Source organism: Squalius cephalus (assembly GCF_949319135.1).
Source record: "Squalius cephalus genome assembly, chromosome: 22".
Classification (NCBI taxonomy): Eukaryota; Metazoa; Chordata; class Actinopteri; order Cypriniformes; family Leuciscidae; genus Squalius; species Squalius cephalus.
In genome coordinates this window covers 11981138-12000543 of record NC_137143.1, presented here as the reverse complement: position 1 = coordinate 12000543, position 19406 = coordinate 11981138, and the positions used below count along the sequence as shown (strand labels likewise).

The 19406-nt window shown below is 39.3% G+C and overlaps 1 protein-coding gene across 1 annotated transcript in view; it reads left to right on the top strand.

Moving 5' to 3' along the window:
* The window catches only part of LOC307150354 (calcium/calmodulin-dependent protein kinase type IV), a 265657-nt gene that overhangs the window by 144344 nt on the left and 101907 nt on the right, over positions 1-19406 (top strand). Inside the window, exons 9-10 of the mRNA XM_079857518.1 lie at positions 451-577; positions 792-944. Coding sequence (XP_079713644.1) covers positions 451-577; positions 792-944 — 280 coding nt within the window. The remainder of the gene's footprint in view (positions 1-450; positions 578-791; positions 945-19406) is intronic.

Genomic DNA, 19406 nt, shown 5'->3' with positions numbered 1-19406 from the left:
CATTTAATATCAGCATATTACAATAATTTCTCGAGGATAATGTGACTCTGAAGTAATGGCTGCTGAAAATTCAACTTTGCATCACAGAAATTAATTACATTATGAATTACATTACTAAAATGGAAAACATTTGTTTTTAATTATTATAAAAATGTCACCATATTACAGTTTTTACTTTTTTTGATCAAATAAATACAGCCTTGGTGAGCTTCTTTTAAAAACAAGAAATCTTACTGACCCAAACTGACGTGTGTGTGAAGACTGCCACTGAATATATATATATATATATATATATATATATATATATATATATATATATATATATATATATATATATCCTTAGGGACATTGTGCATATAATTAGTGTGTTTCCCCATGCAGTTCATTGTCCAAATTGTAAATTGTGATTTCTCTGCCATCTGCTTCTGTTCTGTCTGTCTCCACCCTCAGGCTGTGTGGGTTTGAACCATTTTTTGATCCAAGGGGGGACCAGTACATGTACAGTCGCATTCTGAATTGTGATTATGAGTTTGTCTCCCCCTGGTGGGATGAAGTCTCTCTCAATGCAAAGGATCTGGTGAGTAATGCATGCTAACATATCATTATTGTCCTGTTTGTAATGCTGATGATTTTCATGCACTGCAGAATGATTTCAAATGAGATGGGAGAGAAGAGTGTCAAAATATCAAAGGCAGACTCAGATGCTAATTTGCTCTTAATAATTTGCTCTAATAAGCTCTTTTTGTTTATTCATTATTAGCTGTTGGTTATCTTTTTTATGTTGTCTGTAGGTAAGTAAGCTCATTGTGCTGGACCCTCATAAACGTCTCACGGTGAAACAGGCTCTGGAACACCCATGGGTGCTTGGAAAAGCAGCACGATTCTCCCACATGGACACAACACAAAGAAAACTACAGGAATTTAATGCTCGGCGCAAATTAAAGGTCAGTCGTCGCTGCCCTGCTATGTTTTAGTGTTCAATGAAAAAGAAAGAAAGAAAGAAAATCTTTTAAAAATCGAATCTACACACATGTGCCGAATTCTTAGAAATGTCCTCTTTGTATTGACATTGGTCTTATATAATTAAAAAAAACTTTTATACCATTAAGAAAATGTAAGTGACTTGCACCTTGCATACAGAGTATACATCATAATCATTAAATATATTTTTCAAGGTCAAAAATATTTTTATCAGTAATTATTAATTAATTAATATATATATCAAGCTTCCATACATATTGACCTTTTCTGGCTTGTGTTTTTTTATTTTTTTATATTGGTTGCACTACATGACTTTGTTAGTAGCACCAGATGACTTTGATTTGGCAGATGAAAGTTATATACATTTTTAATTAACTAATTAAATATTTAATAATAAATAATAAAATAATATGTTTACAACTGTAACGTGTGTATTCTGTTATGTTCAGTTTGAGTCTTGTTAGGGCCCAAGCCCTGAAAGGACGAAGGCCCTATTGTTTTCCTGAGGATTATTATTATTAGGGCCCGAGCCCTGAAAGGGTAAAGGTCCTATTGTTTTCCTTAGGATTATTTGTTATTAGGGCCCAAGAAAGGGCGAAGGCCCTATTGTTTTCTTAGGGATTATTAGGGCCCAAACCCTGAAAGAGCTAAGGCCCTATTGTTTTCCTAAGGATTATTATTAGGGCCCAAGCCCTGAAAGGGCGAAGCCCTATTGTTTTTTAAGGATTATTATTAGGGCCCAAGCCCTGAAAGGGCACAGAGCCCTATTGTTTTCTTTAGGATTATTAGGCCCCAAACCCCGAAAGAGCTAAGGCCCTATTGCTTTCCTAAGGATTATGGGCGAAGGCCCTATTGTTTTCCTAAGGATTATTAGGGCCCATGCCCTGAAAGCGCGAAGGCCCTATTGTTTTCTTTAGGATTATTATTAGGGCCCAAGCCCTGAAAGGGCACAGAGCCCTATTGTTTTCCTGAAGATTATTATTATTAGGGCCCAAGCCCTGAAAGGACGAAGGCCCTATTGTTTTCCTAAGCATTATTATTTGGGCCCAAGCCATGAAAGGGCGAATTTTAAGGGCTATATTATTATTATTAGGGCCCGAGCACCGATGGTGAGAGGACCGTATTGTTTTTGCTCTGTTTATTAGGGCCCGAGCACCGATGGTAAGAGGACCCTATTGTTTTTGCTCCATTTATTATTATTAGGGCCCGAGCACCGATGGTGAGAGGACCCTATTGTTTTTGCTCCATTTATTATTAGGGCAGGAGCACCGATGGTGAGAGGACCCTATTGTTTTTGCTCCGTTTCTTCTTCTTCTTCTTCTTCTTCTTCTTCTTCTTCTTCTTCTTTTTCTTCTTCTTCTTCTTCTTCTTCTTCTTCTTCTCCAAAGTGAATCGCTTTTTAGAGGGCCTAAACATGCTCGAAAACTCATGAAACTTTGCACACGCTTCAGAAGTGGTGAAAATTTATGTGTGATATGCGTTTCAGAATTGTGTGGGGCAAAATGGCTCAATTATTGCCCCTACATTTTGCCCCAGCTCTACGTTTCACGTACAGGTATGAAATTTGGTACATACATGTAATGACCCAATACCTACAAAAAAGTATCTTGGAGCGTAGCCCTAAACACAATAGGAAGTCAGCTATTTTGAACTTCCTCTCAGATTTTGGGCAGTTTTTGCCATTTCCTGATGTTGTACTTTAACGAACTCCTCCTACAGTTTTGATCTGATCCTTTTCAAATTTGGTGAGTGTAATCTTAAGACCTTTGCAACGTTAAATTGCGAAGATCCTGAGTTTTCGTTGAAGGGTGTGCCCTCGGCGGCCTGACAAACGTACACCCAATTTCGGCCTTTTGGTGATATATGCATGATCAGATAAGTTCAATATTAATGTTGCTTGCAGCTCCGATGTTGCTAGGCAACCACAGATAGCCTGCAGTAACTTATGCCTGGCTCACACTACAGGAGTTTTAGGCCGATTTATGCCCGATTTACCCCTCCCGAGAATCTGAGAAAAAATCTTGTCGAGGACCTTGATCGGTTCCGATGTTCGGGGCAGATTATCTGGTAATATGAGGCGTTCATAGGTCGAATCTTGAACCTCCCGATCTGCTCTCACACAAATCGGGCTCACAAACATGTTTGATATTTAAGATTTTAAATCGGGATGAGCAAGACTGTGATTACGTCAGTGCTGTCAAAATAGCCAAGAAACAAGTAGGGCTTTTGTGGTGAAGGAATTTCCCTTGAGGTAGTTTTGAGTGACTTTTAATTTTATATTATCATCATAGTTGCTAATTTTGTGTTGCATTCTTTATCATTAAAACATTAAAAATATAAAGGATCCATTTGCGATCCATTCCATTCTGAAGAAACAAACAACGCAGTTTACATGCTTCGTCGTTGTTGCATTATTCATTAAGATAATAATTACAGTTTTTCTCGATTGCTTAAACACATTTCTTGAAACTATGCCTCGTATTCTCAAAACTATAAACACAAATCCATAATGTCTCACCCAATTCCCCAAACATCCTATTTTCAGGTCAAAATTAAGCTCTACACTCAAAACCATTCACTCTTGCTGAAAAACCAAACTTTGCCCTCAGACAGGACACACAAGCCCTCAAAATCACACGTCAAGTCAAGTCAAGTCATCTTCATTTATATAGCGCTTTTAACAATGTAGATTGTTTCAAAGCAGCTTTACAGAGATAAGCGTATAATTTAAGGTAACAGAGATTGTTTTGGCTTTATAGCAGAGTTAAGTTATTTTCCATCTAAAGTTAGTTTTGATTGATTTGCTTCCGTCGCAACGATCATTTGTTATTAAATTAGGGGCTGCTAAGACGACACCATTCCCTCTACACAGACTTTAAACGCGAACCTGTGAGAAACACTGATGGCGTTCACATGCGCATTTAGAATGGGTTCTATAGTTATGTGCGTTTAAATATACGCAGGTTTGGAATTCCCTACAAGCCAAGCCTAAACAAAGTACTTGTCTTTCCTTATAAATTTTGATAAAGAATTTTATTTTATTTTGTTGCTTTGGGGTAGGAACGCGAAACGAATTTTCCCGACAACGCCTTATAGTTATAGCTTTATTGGTTCCTTTCAATAAAGGAACACAGTTGTGAGGATACTGCCTTTTCTAATATCTTTGACAGAAAAGGTAGATTCGAGATCGGCCTGTAATTGACTAATTCTGTAGGATCAAGTTGCGTTTTTTTAACAAGCGGTTTAATCATAGCCATCTTAAAGTTTTTTGATACGTATCCTAGAGACAAAGATGAATTAATGATATTAAGAAGAGGATCTATGACCTCTGGAAGCATCTCTTTCAGTAGCTTAGTTGGTATAGGGTCTAACATACATGTTGTCGATTTAGATGATTTAATGAGTTTAGTAAATTCTTCCTCTCCTATAGCAACGAATGAATCAAATTTTTCCTCAGGGAGACTACAATGCACTGCCTGATGCGATACTGTAGTAGACGGTTGCATAGTTATAATTTTGTCCCTGATATTATCAATCTTATAAGTGAAGAAGTTCATAAAATCATTACTGCTGTGTTGCTTGGAAACTTCTGGGCTTGAAGCTTTATTTTTCGTTAGTTTAGCCACCGTTTCAAATAAATACCTAGGATTATGTTTATTTTCTTCTAATAGGGTTGAAAAATAAGCAGATCTAGCAGCTTTTAAAGCCTCTCTGTAAGTAATTGAGCTCTCCTTCCATGAAATGCGAAATACCTCTAGTTTTGTTTTCTTCCAGTTGCGCTCCATTTTTCTGGCTGCTCTCTTAAGGGCCTGAGTGTGCTCGTTGTACCACGGCGTTGGACTATTTTCTTTAATCTTCTTTAAGCGCAACGGAGCAACTGTGTCTAAAGTGCTGGAAAAGAGAGAGTTAAACGTTTCTGTTGTAATATCTAGTTCTTCTAAGCTATCCGGGATGCTGAGATGATGAAACTGATCAGGAAGATTATTAATAAAGCAATCTTTAGTGGCAGAAGTGATAGGTCTCACATATTTGAAACACAGAGTCGGCTTTGCAGCCTTGGCTAAATGCAAATTACACGAGACTAGGTAATGATCTGAGATGTCATCGCTCTGCTGCAGAATTTCAACGTCATCAACATATATTCCGTGTGATAATATTAGATCTAGAGTATGATTACGACGATGAGTAGGTCCTGACACGTGTTGTCTAACTCCAATTGAATTTACAATGTCTTTAAATGCCAATCCCAATGCATCTTTTTCATTATTGATGTGTATATTAAAATCACCAACAATTAGTACTTTATCTGCAGTCAATATTAATTCTGATAGAAAGTCCGCAAATTCTTTGATAAAGTCTGTATGGTGCCCTGGTGGCCTGTATACAGTAGCCAGCACAAATCTCAAACGTGATTTATCATTTATACTATATATTTTTACATTAAGCACCAATGCTTCAAAAGAATTATATTTAAAACTTGATTTCTTAGTGGTTTTGAAACTATTACTATAAATTACAGCAACACCACCCCCTTTGCGTTTCAGACGAGGCTCATGTTTATAACAGTAATTTTGCGGGGTTGATTCATTTAAAGTAATGTAATCGTTTGGTTTTAGCCAGGTTTCTGTCAAACACAGCACATCTAGGTTATTATCTGAAATCATATCATTAACAACGAGTGCTTTTGAAGTAAGCGATCGAATATTCAGCAACCCAAGCTTTAGCATTTGCTCATCTGTATTAAAGCTGTTTTTTATTTGTTGAACATCAATTAAATTTTTAACCTTAGATGGGTTTAAACGTTTTTTGGATTTCCAAGTCCGGGGAACAGACACAGTCTCTATATGATGATAGCTAGGTGAAAGAGGCTCTATGTGATGGGATTTATCTGACCTTGGTGACACGAGGCCGCTAGCAGACGGTCGGTTAAGCCAGTCTGTCTGCTTCCTGACCTGAGCCCCAGATTGTCATGTTTGAGCTCTAAGACTATGAGCCATATTACTAGAGAGAAGAGCAGCACCATCCCAGGAGGGATGAATACCATCTCTTTTCAACAGGTCAGGTTTGCCCCAAAAACTTTTCCAATTGTCTATGAATTCTATATTATTAAGCGGACACCACTTAGACAACCAACCGTTAAGCGAACACAATCTACTAACTATCTCATCACTCCTGCGAACAGGAAGGGGGCCAGAGCAAATTACAGTCCTTGACATCGTACTTGCAAGTTCACACACCCTCTTTAATATTAATTTTGGTGATCTCCGACTGGCGGAGTCGAACATCATTAGTGCCGACATGAATAATGATCTTAGAGAATTTACGATTAGCATTAGCCAGCACTTTTAAATTTGCTTTGATGTCAGGCGCTCTGGCTCCCGGCAAACATGTGACTATGGTGGCTGGTGTCTCTATTTTCACGTTCCGTGTAATAGAATCGCCAATAACTAGGGCACAATCATTCTCAGTGGGTGTTTCACTGAGCGGGGCAAATCGATTTGTTATGGTAATCGGAACGCAAGAGTGTTTTTTAGATCCGCGACTAGAGCTATCCCTCACTGTCACCCATTTGCCTGGCTGCACCGGCTCTACTTCAGCCGGAACCGACTCATGTAAAGAGTTCACTATGCTATGCGCATCCAAAACATCTAAAGCACTAGCACTCTTACTATCCTCAATTAAAGTTTGGATGCGTGTTTCTAATTCTGAAATCTTCTCTGTCAACCTAACTGTCTCCTTACATTTATCACATATAAATCCTATATTGCCGACAGAGAAGGCTATGCTAAACATGTGACATGAAGTGCAGGTGACAATAACAGGACAAGACATTACTCACCGTGTTTGTTGACTGATTCTTACTCACCTGAGCTTTTTATGAACTCAAAGGCGCGGACGTGCGAGAGAAAAATAAATAAATAAAAATAGCTGAGCGCACGGGTGGCGCGTTAACAGGCTAGCGAATTACTAGCGTTTTGTGCTAGTAGTACTAATAACACAAGCTAGCGATGTCAGGTTAATCTGAGATGTTGGGTATAATGTAGTAGTATAAACAACTAGAAATGGTAGTAAATGATGGTTCAAAACAAAGAAATACAAGGCTAAGACGGAGCTTACAGCACCGAAGCAAACAAACACACTCACAGCAGGCAGCGAGGCAGACAGGAGCAATCGATCAGCGATCCAACACACACTACAACATAGTCTAAGACACTGGTGCAATAAATTCAAAACAACATTTCCAAAACTGGTAAGTTATGTTGCTTGTGGTTCCCCCATCACAAACCTTTTCACATGATGAACACAAAAGACACAACCAGTGTATACATTGGCACATTTTTATTCATACACAGAAAACACACACACACAAAAACATTTTTTTTCCTGTTTTACTCTTTTTTTTTTTTTTTTTTTTACTCTCTCCTCTAATTTTTTTTTATATTTACTTACAGTAAGATGTGTGTGACCAACATATGACAGTAAAAGAGCACACACAAACCATATTCTAATATGGAATTCGAATTGTATTGGAATGGTAAAGAGTGTTGGGACGTAACAGGAGGGACCACTCAAGGATACAATATTATGGACACGTCTAAGAATGTTCCACATATGGTTGAAATACCATCATTTGCCTAGAAAGATAACATTCTGGGAGTCAAGACTATAAAGGAGAAAGGATGCCCTCCCTTCACTGTCACACTCTGCAGCCACTCTGTGTGACTGTACGACTGCTGGCCTTTTCTTGCAAGAAAATAAACCTCATCAAAGACTATTGGAAATGTTTATCTCTTATTCAGTGATAGAATTTTGTTTGCCACCACACCTCCCTGAAGGTTCTCAAAGCGCTGGTAAAGCGACTCAAATTTGGCCTTACTCGTAGCCGAGCTACGATTTCATCTGAGACTGCTTGTCTTCTTGTCCTTGCCCTTCCTCTCCTCATTCTTATCCTTCTTCCTTCATGTCTTTCTGGATCCATTGTTCCAAAACGCAATAAACTGATTTGGGCCCTTTTATATATCTATTGAAGGTTCTGATTGATGTGTGTTAAATTTTGACTCTTAGTGTTTCCACTTGGGTAATTGTGTGCTAACTGAGCTGAAGCTGTGCTGACTTGAGTGAACAATTTTGAATGCTAGTGCTTTCTAAATGACAACATGGTCTAAGCAATGAGAAATGAAGGGATTTGTGTGTAGAGTTTTGCAGTGATAGTTCAACAAATCTGACTCATGTGTCAAAACAGGGAATAGTGTTTATAGTTTAGTGAAATGGGTGTGCTTTTTGATAAATGGCGTTATGTTTTTGAAATTTTAGTTCAAAAGCCTGGTTATAGTGTTTAAGCAATCGAGAAAAACTGTAATAAATGCACGCACAATTATCCGTGAACTTCTTTCTTTCTTTCTTTCTTTCTTTCTTTCTTTATTTATAAAGCACTATTCCAACAACAATAAGTTGTACCAAAGTGCTGTACAAGCAATTCTAAAAAAAAAATAAATAAAAAAAATAAAACACAATAAAACAACACCACAATAAAATCCACATAGTAAAACATAGATGCACAAGAGCTCATCCCTCTACACCTAAAGAGGACATATGAAATAAGTGAATTTTAAAAAGGCTTTTAAAAGAGCCTAAAGTTGGAGCAGACCTAATATAAAGTGGTAGCATATTCCATAGCTTAGGGGCAACTACAGCAAAGGCCCTATCACCCCGTTGCTTGTATTTTGTGCGTGGTACAGACAGCACAATCCCTTTCTCTGCAGATCTTAAAGATCTAGAGGGCTTATGAACTTGATAAATGTTGATAAATGTTTTACTATGAACAAACAAATGCCTTTTAACTTATGTGTGCAAAATTCAGAATTAAATTAATGTGCAGCAATTTGTACAAATAGAGAGTCTGTAGGCCTACTATACGTGTTGTAGCCATTAAATAAGTGTATTTAGTTTCATATTTGTTAAAATATTATAATGTTTTTTTTTTTCCATCTATGTTGATTATGAAAAGTGAACAGCACGAGTAAGATAGGATGCGCAATGTATCGGGAGAGATAGAGTGGGTCAGACATGATTTTGAACACTTCATTAAGTTTTGTTTTGTAGAAAGCCTTTCTTTAAAGTGAATTTCGTTTTGTATATATTGTTTCTTAATTTATATCATTTTTTTAAATCAACCAATTGCCTGGATTTAATAAATAAGAAGCAAATGCGCTGGCGCGGTCACTTGCATTGCACGTGAACTGGAGCGCATCTCATCATTAATTAACCGAAACTCAGTGTATGCCTCACAGATATGAGAAATACATCTAAAGAAAGCTTGAAATGTCTTTAAACGAAACAATTCAAACGTGCACGGGCTCGGGTAGGGTCGGGCTTGATTTTTTTGTGCCCGATCTAAGCTCTACCTCAAAGTACCGGTAGGTTCAAAGTCTCTGTGCGTGTGTATGTGCGTGCATGTGTGTCTCATGGCAATCCCATGTTGACTGCTTTAAAATGCAATGTTTGAGAGATGCTTGGTGTTAAATCTAATATGTTGTATAGTCAAGTGTTTTATGGATATTCATAACATTGCTTCTATGTAATGTGGTGTAGGCTATATACTACCTGGTCATATTGCTGTTGTTGGTTATGTTTAACGTGATGATTACGTGCTGCGCGAATAGAGTATACGATTATTATAAATATATGTACTGTAGGCTAACGGCAACTGTATGAAGGACAGATATTGTGTTTACGCTTTTCCGCTTCAGATCTGCTGCGTGAGATCACGTGAGGCGCTTCCTCTGGCACAATAATCTTAATAACATTTTGTAGTATGTGGTGCGCCGCGATTTTCAAATCTTGTAGTGTGAGCATGTTTAAGATTTGAGGGAAGAAAATCTGCAAAGATTCTCCTGTAGTGTGAGCCAGGCATAAGGCCAATCTGCCCCAAAGTTCACATGTTTGATAAGAGTCCTTTCCTGAACACATGACTATGCTCATATTTGGTTATAGCAATAGCGCCACCTGCTGGTAGCAGGAAGTGTAGCAAATACAAAACGTGCTCGAAAAATCATGAAACTTTACACACGCTTCAGAAGTGGTGACAATTTACTTGTGATATGGTTTTCAAAATTGGGTGGGGCAAAATGGCTTAATTATTGCCCCTACATTTTGCCCCAGCTCTACGTTTCACATACAGGTATGAAATTTGGTACATACATGTAATGACCCAATACCTACAAAAAAGTCTCTTGGAGCATAGCCCTAAACATAACAGGAAGTCAGCTATTTTGAACTTCCTCTCAGATTTTGGGCAGTTTTTGCCATTTCCTGATGTTGTACTTTAATGAACTCCTCCTACAGTTTTGATCTGATCCTGTTCAAATTTGGTGAGTGTAATCTTAAGACCTTTGCGACGTTAAATTGCGAAGATCTTGAGTTTTCGTCGAAGGGTGTGCCCTCGACGGCCTGACAAACGTACACCCAATTTCGGCCTTTTGGTGATATATGCATGATCAGATAAGTTCTCTGTCAATATTGCTTGCAGTTCCGATGTTGCTAGGCGACCACAGACAGCCTGCAGTAACTCAGGCATACGATGTCCAATCTGCCCCAAACTTTACATGTTTGATAAGAGTCCTGTCCTGAACACATGACCATGCTCATATTTGGTTATAGCAATAGCGCCACCTGCTGGTAGCAGGAAGTGTGGCAAATACAAATTACAAGTTTTCCTAAAGGCGCCGGGTGGCGGCGGCACGGGTGCGAGGGCCCTTTTCTTCGCTGCTTGCAGCTTTAATTAGGGCCCGAGCACCGATGGTGAGAGGACCCTATTGTTTTTGCTCCGTTTATTATTAGGGCCCAAGCCCTGAAAGGGCGAAGGCCCTATTGTTTTCGTTAGGATTATTAGGGCCCAAGCCCTGAAAGGGCGAAGGCCCTATTGTTTTCGTAAGGATTATTAGGGCCCAAGCCCTGAAAGGGCGAACGTCACATCAGAACCCGCGGCCATCAGGGCCGTACTGAAGCTGGTACCCGGGCGGGGGGCTCGACAGCGCCCCCTGGAATGGTGTCTGAAAACTTGGTCCATAAATCAAACACGCTTGCATGTAATAATATGAAACTCAGTACACATATAGATCTCATCGGGCCGAACAACTTTCGTGCTCTAAGTTTTACACCAGCCCAACAGGAAGTCGGTTATTATATGTTGTTTGGAAAACGCATACAATGGAATGTGAAATACTCCTCCTAGGGAATTCATCCGATCACCACCAAACTCGGTGTGAATGAAGTCAAGACATTGAGGATGCTAAATTGAGAACGGATTTTTGATATCTCGAACGGTTTGGTCGTGGCGAGGAAACGAATTTATGGCGAATAATGGGACACAGGACGTGTGTTATAACTTCTGCATACATTAACTGATCTTGATGAAACTTGAGCAGTGTGTTCGTGGTGAAAGGCCGATCAGATGGATGTAACTATTGTGAGTCAAAGTTATAGCGCCACCAACTGGCAGCAGGAAGTTTGTCACTTTCAAAATGCTTTGAAATCACCCTCTTAGTTTTACCCGATTTGCTTCAAACTTTATGTGTATAATGTAGAGACACGGCAGATGTAGACCTGTGAAAGGATTATTTATATCTTAGATACTGTTGCCGTGGCAACGCATCAAACTTTAATATTCTTTTTGGATGCTTTTGAGACTCTTCACATGCTTGAAAATGCATGAAACTCGACAGACACATCACATTTATTATCCAGTAGACATGTGAAAAGTTTCAGAAACGGGCGTGGCAGGGGGGCTCGACAGCGCCCCCTTGAAAGGGGTCTGAAAACTTGGTCCATATATCAAACACGCTTGCATGAATTAATATGAAACTCGCTACACATATAGATCTCATCGGGCCGAACAACTTTCCCTCTATCAAGTTTCACGCCAGCCCAACAGGAAGTCGGCTATTATGGGTTGTTTGGAAAACGCTTGCTGTGGAATGTGAAGTACTCCTCCTAGAGAATTCATCCCATCCCCACCAAACTCGGTGTGCATAAAGTCAAGACACTGAGGATGCTAAATTGCGGACGGATTTTTGATATCTCAAACGGTTTGGCCGTGGCGAGGAAACGAATTTATGGCGAGAAAAGAGAGACACGAAGTGTTATAACTTCTGCATACATTAACTGATCTTGATGAAACTTCAGCAGTGTGTTCGTGGTAAGAGGCCGATCAGATGGATGTAACTATTGTGAGTCAAAGTTTTAGCGCCACCAACTGGAAGCAGGAAGTGTGTCACTTTCAACATGCTTTTGACAAAAGTGGGGGGGTTAGTTTTACCAACAGTTACAAAAATCAGTATATATATTGGTCTCATCGAGCCAGACAACTTTCTAATTTACAGTCATTAGCTCCAAGCCAAAGGAAGTCAGATATTTTGGTTTGAATGTAGATTTTTTGGATATTTCAGACTTTTTAGCTACGTGGTTTATTTTATTCACACCAAATTTTTTCAACATGATGAAAATACATTAAATATGCTAAATTGTGAACGGATAATAAATATCTCAAACGGTTTTGCTGTGGCGAGGGATTAAATTAATGTCAAAAAGGAAGCAGGAAACATCTAAAATCTTCTAAAAATTTAATTATACACCATTTATTTTTATATAAAATTATACAAATATTAGAACTAAACCCATTTTATTCTGTTTTTGCAATTCAAGAAGTATGAAAAAGTTAAAAACAGGTATTTGGTTCAACAAAAAAATCAAACATAGGGCTATACTGCCCTCTTGTGTCCAAAAGGATATCAAAATAGTATATAAAACGTTTTACTAGGTAGGCCTATTGTATATAAATATAAATGTATTAGGTATATGACTGTGAGGATTATTTCCCATCGGTTAATCGACGTGTGACACGAGCGAGTCCCCATGAGTCTGTGTGCATTCAGGTTGAAGTCCCCACCGGGATAGAAAAACATGAACACACACACACACACACATTCCAGCATTGCAATCTTGACATCGCAGCCTGTTCATTGTAGACTTAATAAAATATAATAATAAAATAGTCAACCTAACATATAAAAATTACACTGCTCTTAATAGTCAGTAGTACAATTCGTACATTCACAGTAAGCACCGCTCCACTGTGATGTTTCCAAGTACATTTTTGCGCGTGTGAAGAGGATGATTTTTTTCGTCGACATTGGAAAACGAGTGAAGTACAAAGCCTATAATAAAGAATAGTTTAGCATCCAATTACATGGCAAATGTTGAAACATTTTGATTCTAATGAGAGGGTCACATGAGCCCAACACTGCTTACTTTCGTTTTTTTTTTTTACATTAAATTTGAAGGATTTGTTGTGGAATATTTTGAGTGCATCATAAAATCAGAATAAGATAAGTCAAGTAATATTTTCTGTCTTTTACATATTTATATATATATATATACATATAGCTGCGAGCAGCGATGAAGGGCCAAAGCTGGCGGTACCACCACCCCGGTGCCTTTAGGTAACTAAAGGCCCCAGGGTTGCGGTGCCACCGGCTTGGGCCCGTAATCGCTGCTCGCAGCTATATTTAGGGCCCAAGCCCTGAAAGGGCGAAGGCCCTATTGTTTTCGGTAGGATTATTATTATTAGGGCCCGAGCACCGATGGTGTGAGGACCCTCTTGGAATTGCTCTGTTTATTATTATTATTAGGGCCCGAGCACCGATGGTGAGAGGACCCTATTGTTTTTGCTCCGTTTATTATTCTTCTTCTTCTTCTTCTCCAAAGTGAATCGCTTTTTAGAGGGCCTAAACATGCTCGAAAACTCATGAAACTTTGCACACGCTTCAGAAGTGGTGAAAATTTACGTGTGATATGGTTTTCAGAATTGTGGGGCAAATTCGGTAAATAATTGCCCCCACATTTTGCCCCGGCTCCTGGTTTCACGTACAGGTATGAAATTTGGTACATACATGTAATGACCCAATACCTACAGAAAAGTCTCTTGGAGCATAGCCCTAAACACAACAGGAAGTGAGCTATTTTTAACTTCCTCCTAGATTTTGGGCATTTTTCGTAATTTCCTGATGTTGTACTTTAACAAACTCCTCCTACAGATTTGATCTGATCCTCTTCAAATTTGGTGAGTGTAATCTTAAGGCCTTTGTGACGTTAAATTGCGAAGATCTAGAGTTTTCGTCGAAGGGTGTGCCCTCGGCGGCCTGACAAACGTTCACCCAATTTCGGCCTTCTGGTGATATATGCATGATCAGATAAGTTCAATAGTAATGTTGAATGCAGTTCCGATGTTGCTAGGCAACCACAGACAGCCTGCAGTAACTCAGCCATACAATTTCCAATCTGTCCCAAACTTCACATGTTTGATAAGAGTCCTGTCCTGAACACATGACCATGCTCATATTTGGTTATAGCAATAGCGCCACCTGCTGGTAGCAGGAAGTGTGGCAAATACAAAACATGCTCGAAAAATCATGAAACTTTGCACACGCCTCAGAAGTGGTGAAAATTTACGTGTGATATGGTTTTCAGAATTGGGGGGGGCAAATTCGGTAAATTATTGCCCCCACATTTTGCCCCGGCTCCTGGTTTCACGTACAGGTATGAAATTTGGTACATGCATGTATTGACCCAATACCTACAGAAAAGTCTCTTGGAGCATAGCCCTAAACACAACAGGAAGTGATCTATTTTGAACTTCCTCCTAGATTTTGGACATTTTTCGTAATTTCCTGATGTTGTACTTTAACATACTCCTCCTACAGTTTTGATCTGATCCTCTTCAAATTTGGTGAGTGTAATCTTAAGGCATTTCCTAAAGGCGCCGGGTGGCGGTGGCAGGGGTGCGAGGGCCCTTTTCATCGCTGCTTGCAGCTTTAATTATTATTATTAGGGCCCGAGCACCGATGGTGTGAGGACCCTCTTGGAATTGCTCTGTTTATTATTAGGGGCCAAGCACCGAAGGTGCGGAGGCACCTATTGTATCTGTTCCCGTTCTTATTAGGGGCCAAGCACCGAAGGTGCGGAGGCACCTATTGTATCTGTTCCCGTTCCTATTATTAGGGGCCAAGCACCGAAAGTGCGGAGGCACCTATTGTATCTGTTCCCGTTCCTATTATTATTAGGGGCCAAGCACCGAAGGTGCGGAGGCACCTATTGTATCTGTTCCCGTTCTTATTAGGGGCCAAGCACCGAAGGTGCGGAGGCACCTATTGTATCTGTTCCCGTTCTTATTATTATTATTCTTCCTTCTTCCAACTGGGAGTCTATGGCAGCCCATAGAACCGAATGCGGGAAAGTTGTTTTGGTTTGACATTCTGATAGAGGACAGTCCCAACATTAAATACACCAATTTTGGTGTGTCTAAGTCATTCCCTCTAGCGCCACCACCTGTCCAAAGTTTCACTTTTATTTTGCTAATAACTTTTGAACCGTAAGGCCAATCAACAAAATTCTTTTTCTCTCTGATTCCTGAGCTCATGCCAATTCGATTGCACCCTATGACGTCATTTCCGTCATAACAATATGGCCGCCATTTTGAATTTATCTAAAAAGCTACTTTTTCGAACTCGTCCTAGACGGTTTGTCCGATTTGCACGAAAATTAAACCAGATCATCTACAGACCATGCTGACAAAAAGTTATGGAATTCAAGTTGATTCGCTTAACAGTTTTCGATAAACCCACGAATAAATTTTACGTAGCGCTTGCGAAAACAGATGTAAAGCCGTATCTCCGCAACGCTTTATCAGATTCAGACCAAAGTTGGTACATGTCATCACAAGCATGACCTGAGGCTACATGCTGTGTTTCGGCGCAGCGCCACCTACTGGTCCGGAGATATGAAAAATGGCTATTTTTGCTTATAACTTCTGAACAGTTTGTCCAAAAATCATAAAATTGGTCTCGTTAGATTCAGGGTAACATGCCGAGTCCACTGATATCCAATATTACCATATCGGCCATTTTGGCTGTCGGCCATTTTGAATTTTGTGCTAAAATGCTGTATTTTAAGAACACATGAACGGATTGTTACGGAACTTGGTATGGGTCATCAGCCCGATGTCCTGAAGGAGCGTGAGAAGTTTCGAAACAGCGCCACCTAGTGGTGAATTTTTTTTTTTCAAATGCTTATAACTTTGGGTGTGGTCAACTTATTTTCACGAAACTCATCTTTTTAGACTCCTGAATCATTGCCGAGTCCTATGATACCAAACATGCTAGGTTTCGCCTTACGGTTTGTGTAGCGTTGTGATTTAGCGCTTAAAAAACATTTGGCTATATCTTCGAAACCGCTAGTCCGATCGAGACGAAACCACCGTCAGAAGTTTGGAAACATAGGTCGATAGCTATACGCCAATGCCCAAATGCGAAAATATTGATGTTTAGGGGTAGTAAATTCCAAACAAAGTCATGTGTCAGTCATTTTTTACGTGTTTTTTCATATAAATGCCTATAACTCTGAAGCGAATTGAGATATTTTCACCAAAACTGACACACATATGTATGGGCTCACTCTGAGGACACGTAAAAAAAATTGTGGGACTGAGCCTCTTGGTGGCGCTATAATAGAACAAAACATGAAATTCCCATTGACTTCAATAGAGTTTTGTGAAATAAAATGCTATTTTCATTCAAAACCTACTTTTTCGAACTCCTCCTACACCGATTGTCCGATTTTCACCAAAATCGAATCATATCATCTCCAGACTGTGCCGACTGAAAGTTATGGATTTCGTGTCGATTGACGAAACCGTTTTCGTATAGCGCAGCAGCAAAGTTGAGGCATGATGCTAAAAGCATTATTCAGGCTTTATCTCTGCAATGCCTTGACATATTGACACCAAACTTTGTATGTGTCATTGTCACTTCACTCTGACCACATCACATCAGTTTTGTAACTGCGCCACCTATTGGTCGAAAGTGATAATCCATTAAATCATATTTTTAATTACTGTTTATATGATTTTTCAGGCATTTCGCCTAAAATCTTCTTTAAATGTCTTTAATTGCTAATTGTTGCAGTTGATCTGACACTTTCAGCAATGTTGGCATGTCTTGTCGTCTTATTCTGCTTGGCCCTGGTAATTGCTGCTTGCAGCTATATTTATTATTATTCTTCCTTCTTCCAACTGGGAGTCTATGGCAGCCCATAGAACCGAATGCGGGAAAGTTGTTTTGGTTTGACATTCTGATAGAGGACAGTCCCAACATTAAATACACCAATTTTGGTGTGTCTAAGTCATTCCCTCTAGCGCCACCACCTGTCCAAAGTTTCACTTTTATTTTGCTAATAACTTTTGAACCGTAAGGCCAATCAACAAAATTCTTTTTCTCTCTGATTCCTGAGCTCATGCCAATTCGATTGCACCCTATGACGTCATTTCCGTCATAACAATATGGCCGCCATTTTGAATTTATCTAAAAAGCTACTTTTTCGAACTCGTCCTAGACGGTTTGTCCGATTTGCACGAAAATTAAACCAGATCATCTACAGACCATGCTGACAAAAAGTTATGGAATTCAAGTTGATTCGCTTAACAGTTTTCGATAAACCCACGAATAAATTTTACGTAGCGCTTGCGAAAACAGATGTAAAGCCGTATCTCCGCAACGCTTTATCAGATTCAGACCAAAGTTGGTACATGTCATCACAAGCATGACCTGAGGCTACATGCTGTGTTTCGGCGCAGCGCCACCTACTGGTCCGAAGATATGAAAAATGGCTATTTTTGCTTATAACTTCTGAACAGTTTGTCCAAAAATCATAAAATTGGTCTCGTTAGATTCAGGGTAACATGCCGAGTCCACTGATATCCAATATTACCATATCGGCCATTTTGGCTGTCGGCCATTTTGAATTTTGTGCTAAAATGCTGTATTTTAAGAACACATGAACGGATTGTTACGGAACTTGGTATGGGTCATCAGCCCGATGTCCTGAAGGAGCGTGAGAAGTTTCGAAACAGCGCCACCTAGTGGTGAATTTTTTTTTTCAAATGCTTATAACTTTGGGTGTGGTCAACTTATTTTCACGAAACTCATCTTTTTAGACTCCTGAATCATTGCCGAGTCCTATGATACCAAACATGCTAGGTTTCGCCTTACGGTTTGTGTAGCGTTGTGATTTAGCGCTTAAAAAACATTTGGCTATATCTTCGAAACCGCTAGTCCGATCGAGACGAAACCACCGTCAGAAGTTTGGAAACATAGGTCGATAGCTATACGCCAATGCCCAAATGCGAAAATATTGATGTTTAGGGGTAGTAAATTCCAAACAAAGTCATGTGTCAGTCATTTTTTACGTGTTTTTTCATATAAATGCCTATAACTCTGAAGCGAATTGAGATATTTTCACCAAAACTGACACACATATGTATGGGCTCACTCTGAGGACACGTAAAAAAAATTGTGGGACTGAGCCTCTTGGTGGCGCTATAATAGAACAAAACATGAAATTCCCATTGACTTCAATAGAGTTTTGTGAAATAAAATGCTATTTTCATTCAAAACCTACTTTTTCGAACTCCTCCTACACCGATTGTCCGATTTTCACCAAAATCGAATCATATCATCTCCAGACTGTGCCGACTGAAAGTTATGGATTTCGTGTCGATTGACGAAACCGTTTTCGTATAGCGCAGCAGCAAAGTTGAGGCATGATGCTAAAAGCATTATTCAGGCTTTATCTCTGCAATGCCTTGACATATTGACACCAAACTTTGTATGTGTCATTGTCACTTCACTCTGACCACATCACATCAGTTTTGTAACTGCGCCACCTATTGGTCGAAAGTGATAATCCATTAAATCATATTTTTAATTACTGTTTATATGATTTTTCAGGCATTTCGCCTAAAATCTTCTTTAAATGTCTTTAATTGCTAATTGTTGCAGTTGATCTGACACTTTCAGCAATGTTGGCATGTCTTGTCGTCTTATTCTGCTTGGCCCCGGTAATTGCTGCTTGCAGCTATATTTATTATTATTCTTCCTTCTTCCAACTGGGAGTCTATGGCAGCCCATAGAACCGAATGCGGGAAAGTTGTTTTGGTTTGACATTCTGATAGAGGACAGTCCCAACATTAAATACACCAATTTTGGTGTGTCTAAGTCATTCCCTCTAGCGCCACCACCTGTCCAAAGTTTCACTTTTATTTTGCTAATAACTTTTGAACCGTAAGGCCAATCAACAAAATTCTTTTTCTCTCTGATTCCTGAGCTCATGCCAATTCGATTGCACCCTATGACGTCATTTCCGTCATAACAATATGGCCGCCATTTTGAATTTATCTAAAAAGCTACTTTTTCGAACTCGTCCTAGACGGTTTGTCCGATTTGCACGAAAATTAAACCAGATCATCTACAGACCATGCTGACAAAAAGTTATGGAATTCAAGTTGATTCGCTTAACAGTTTTCGATAAACCCA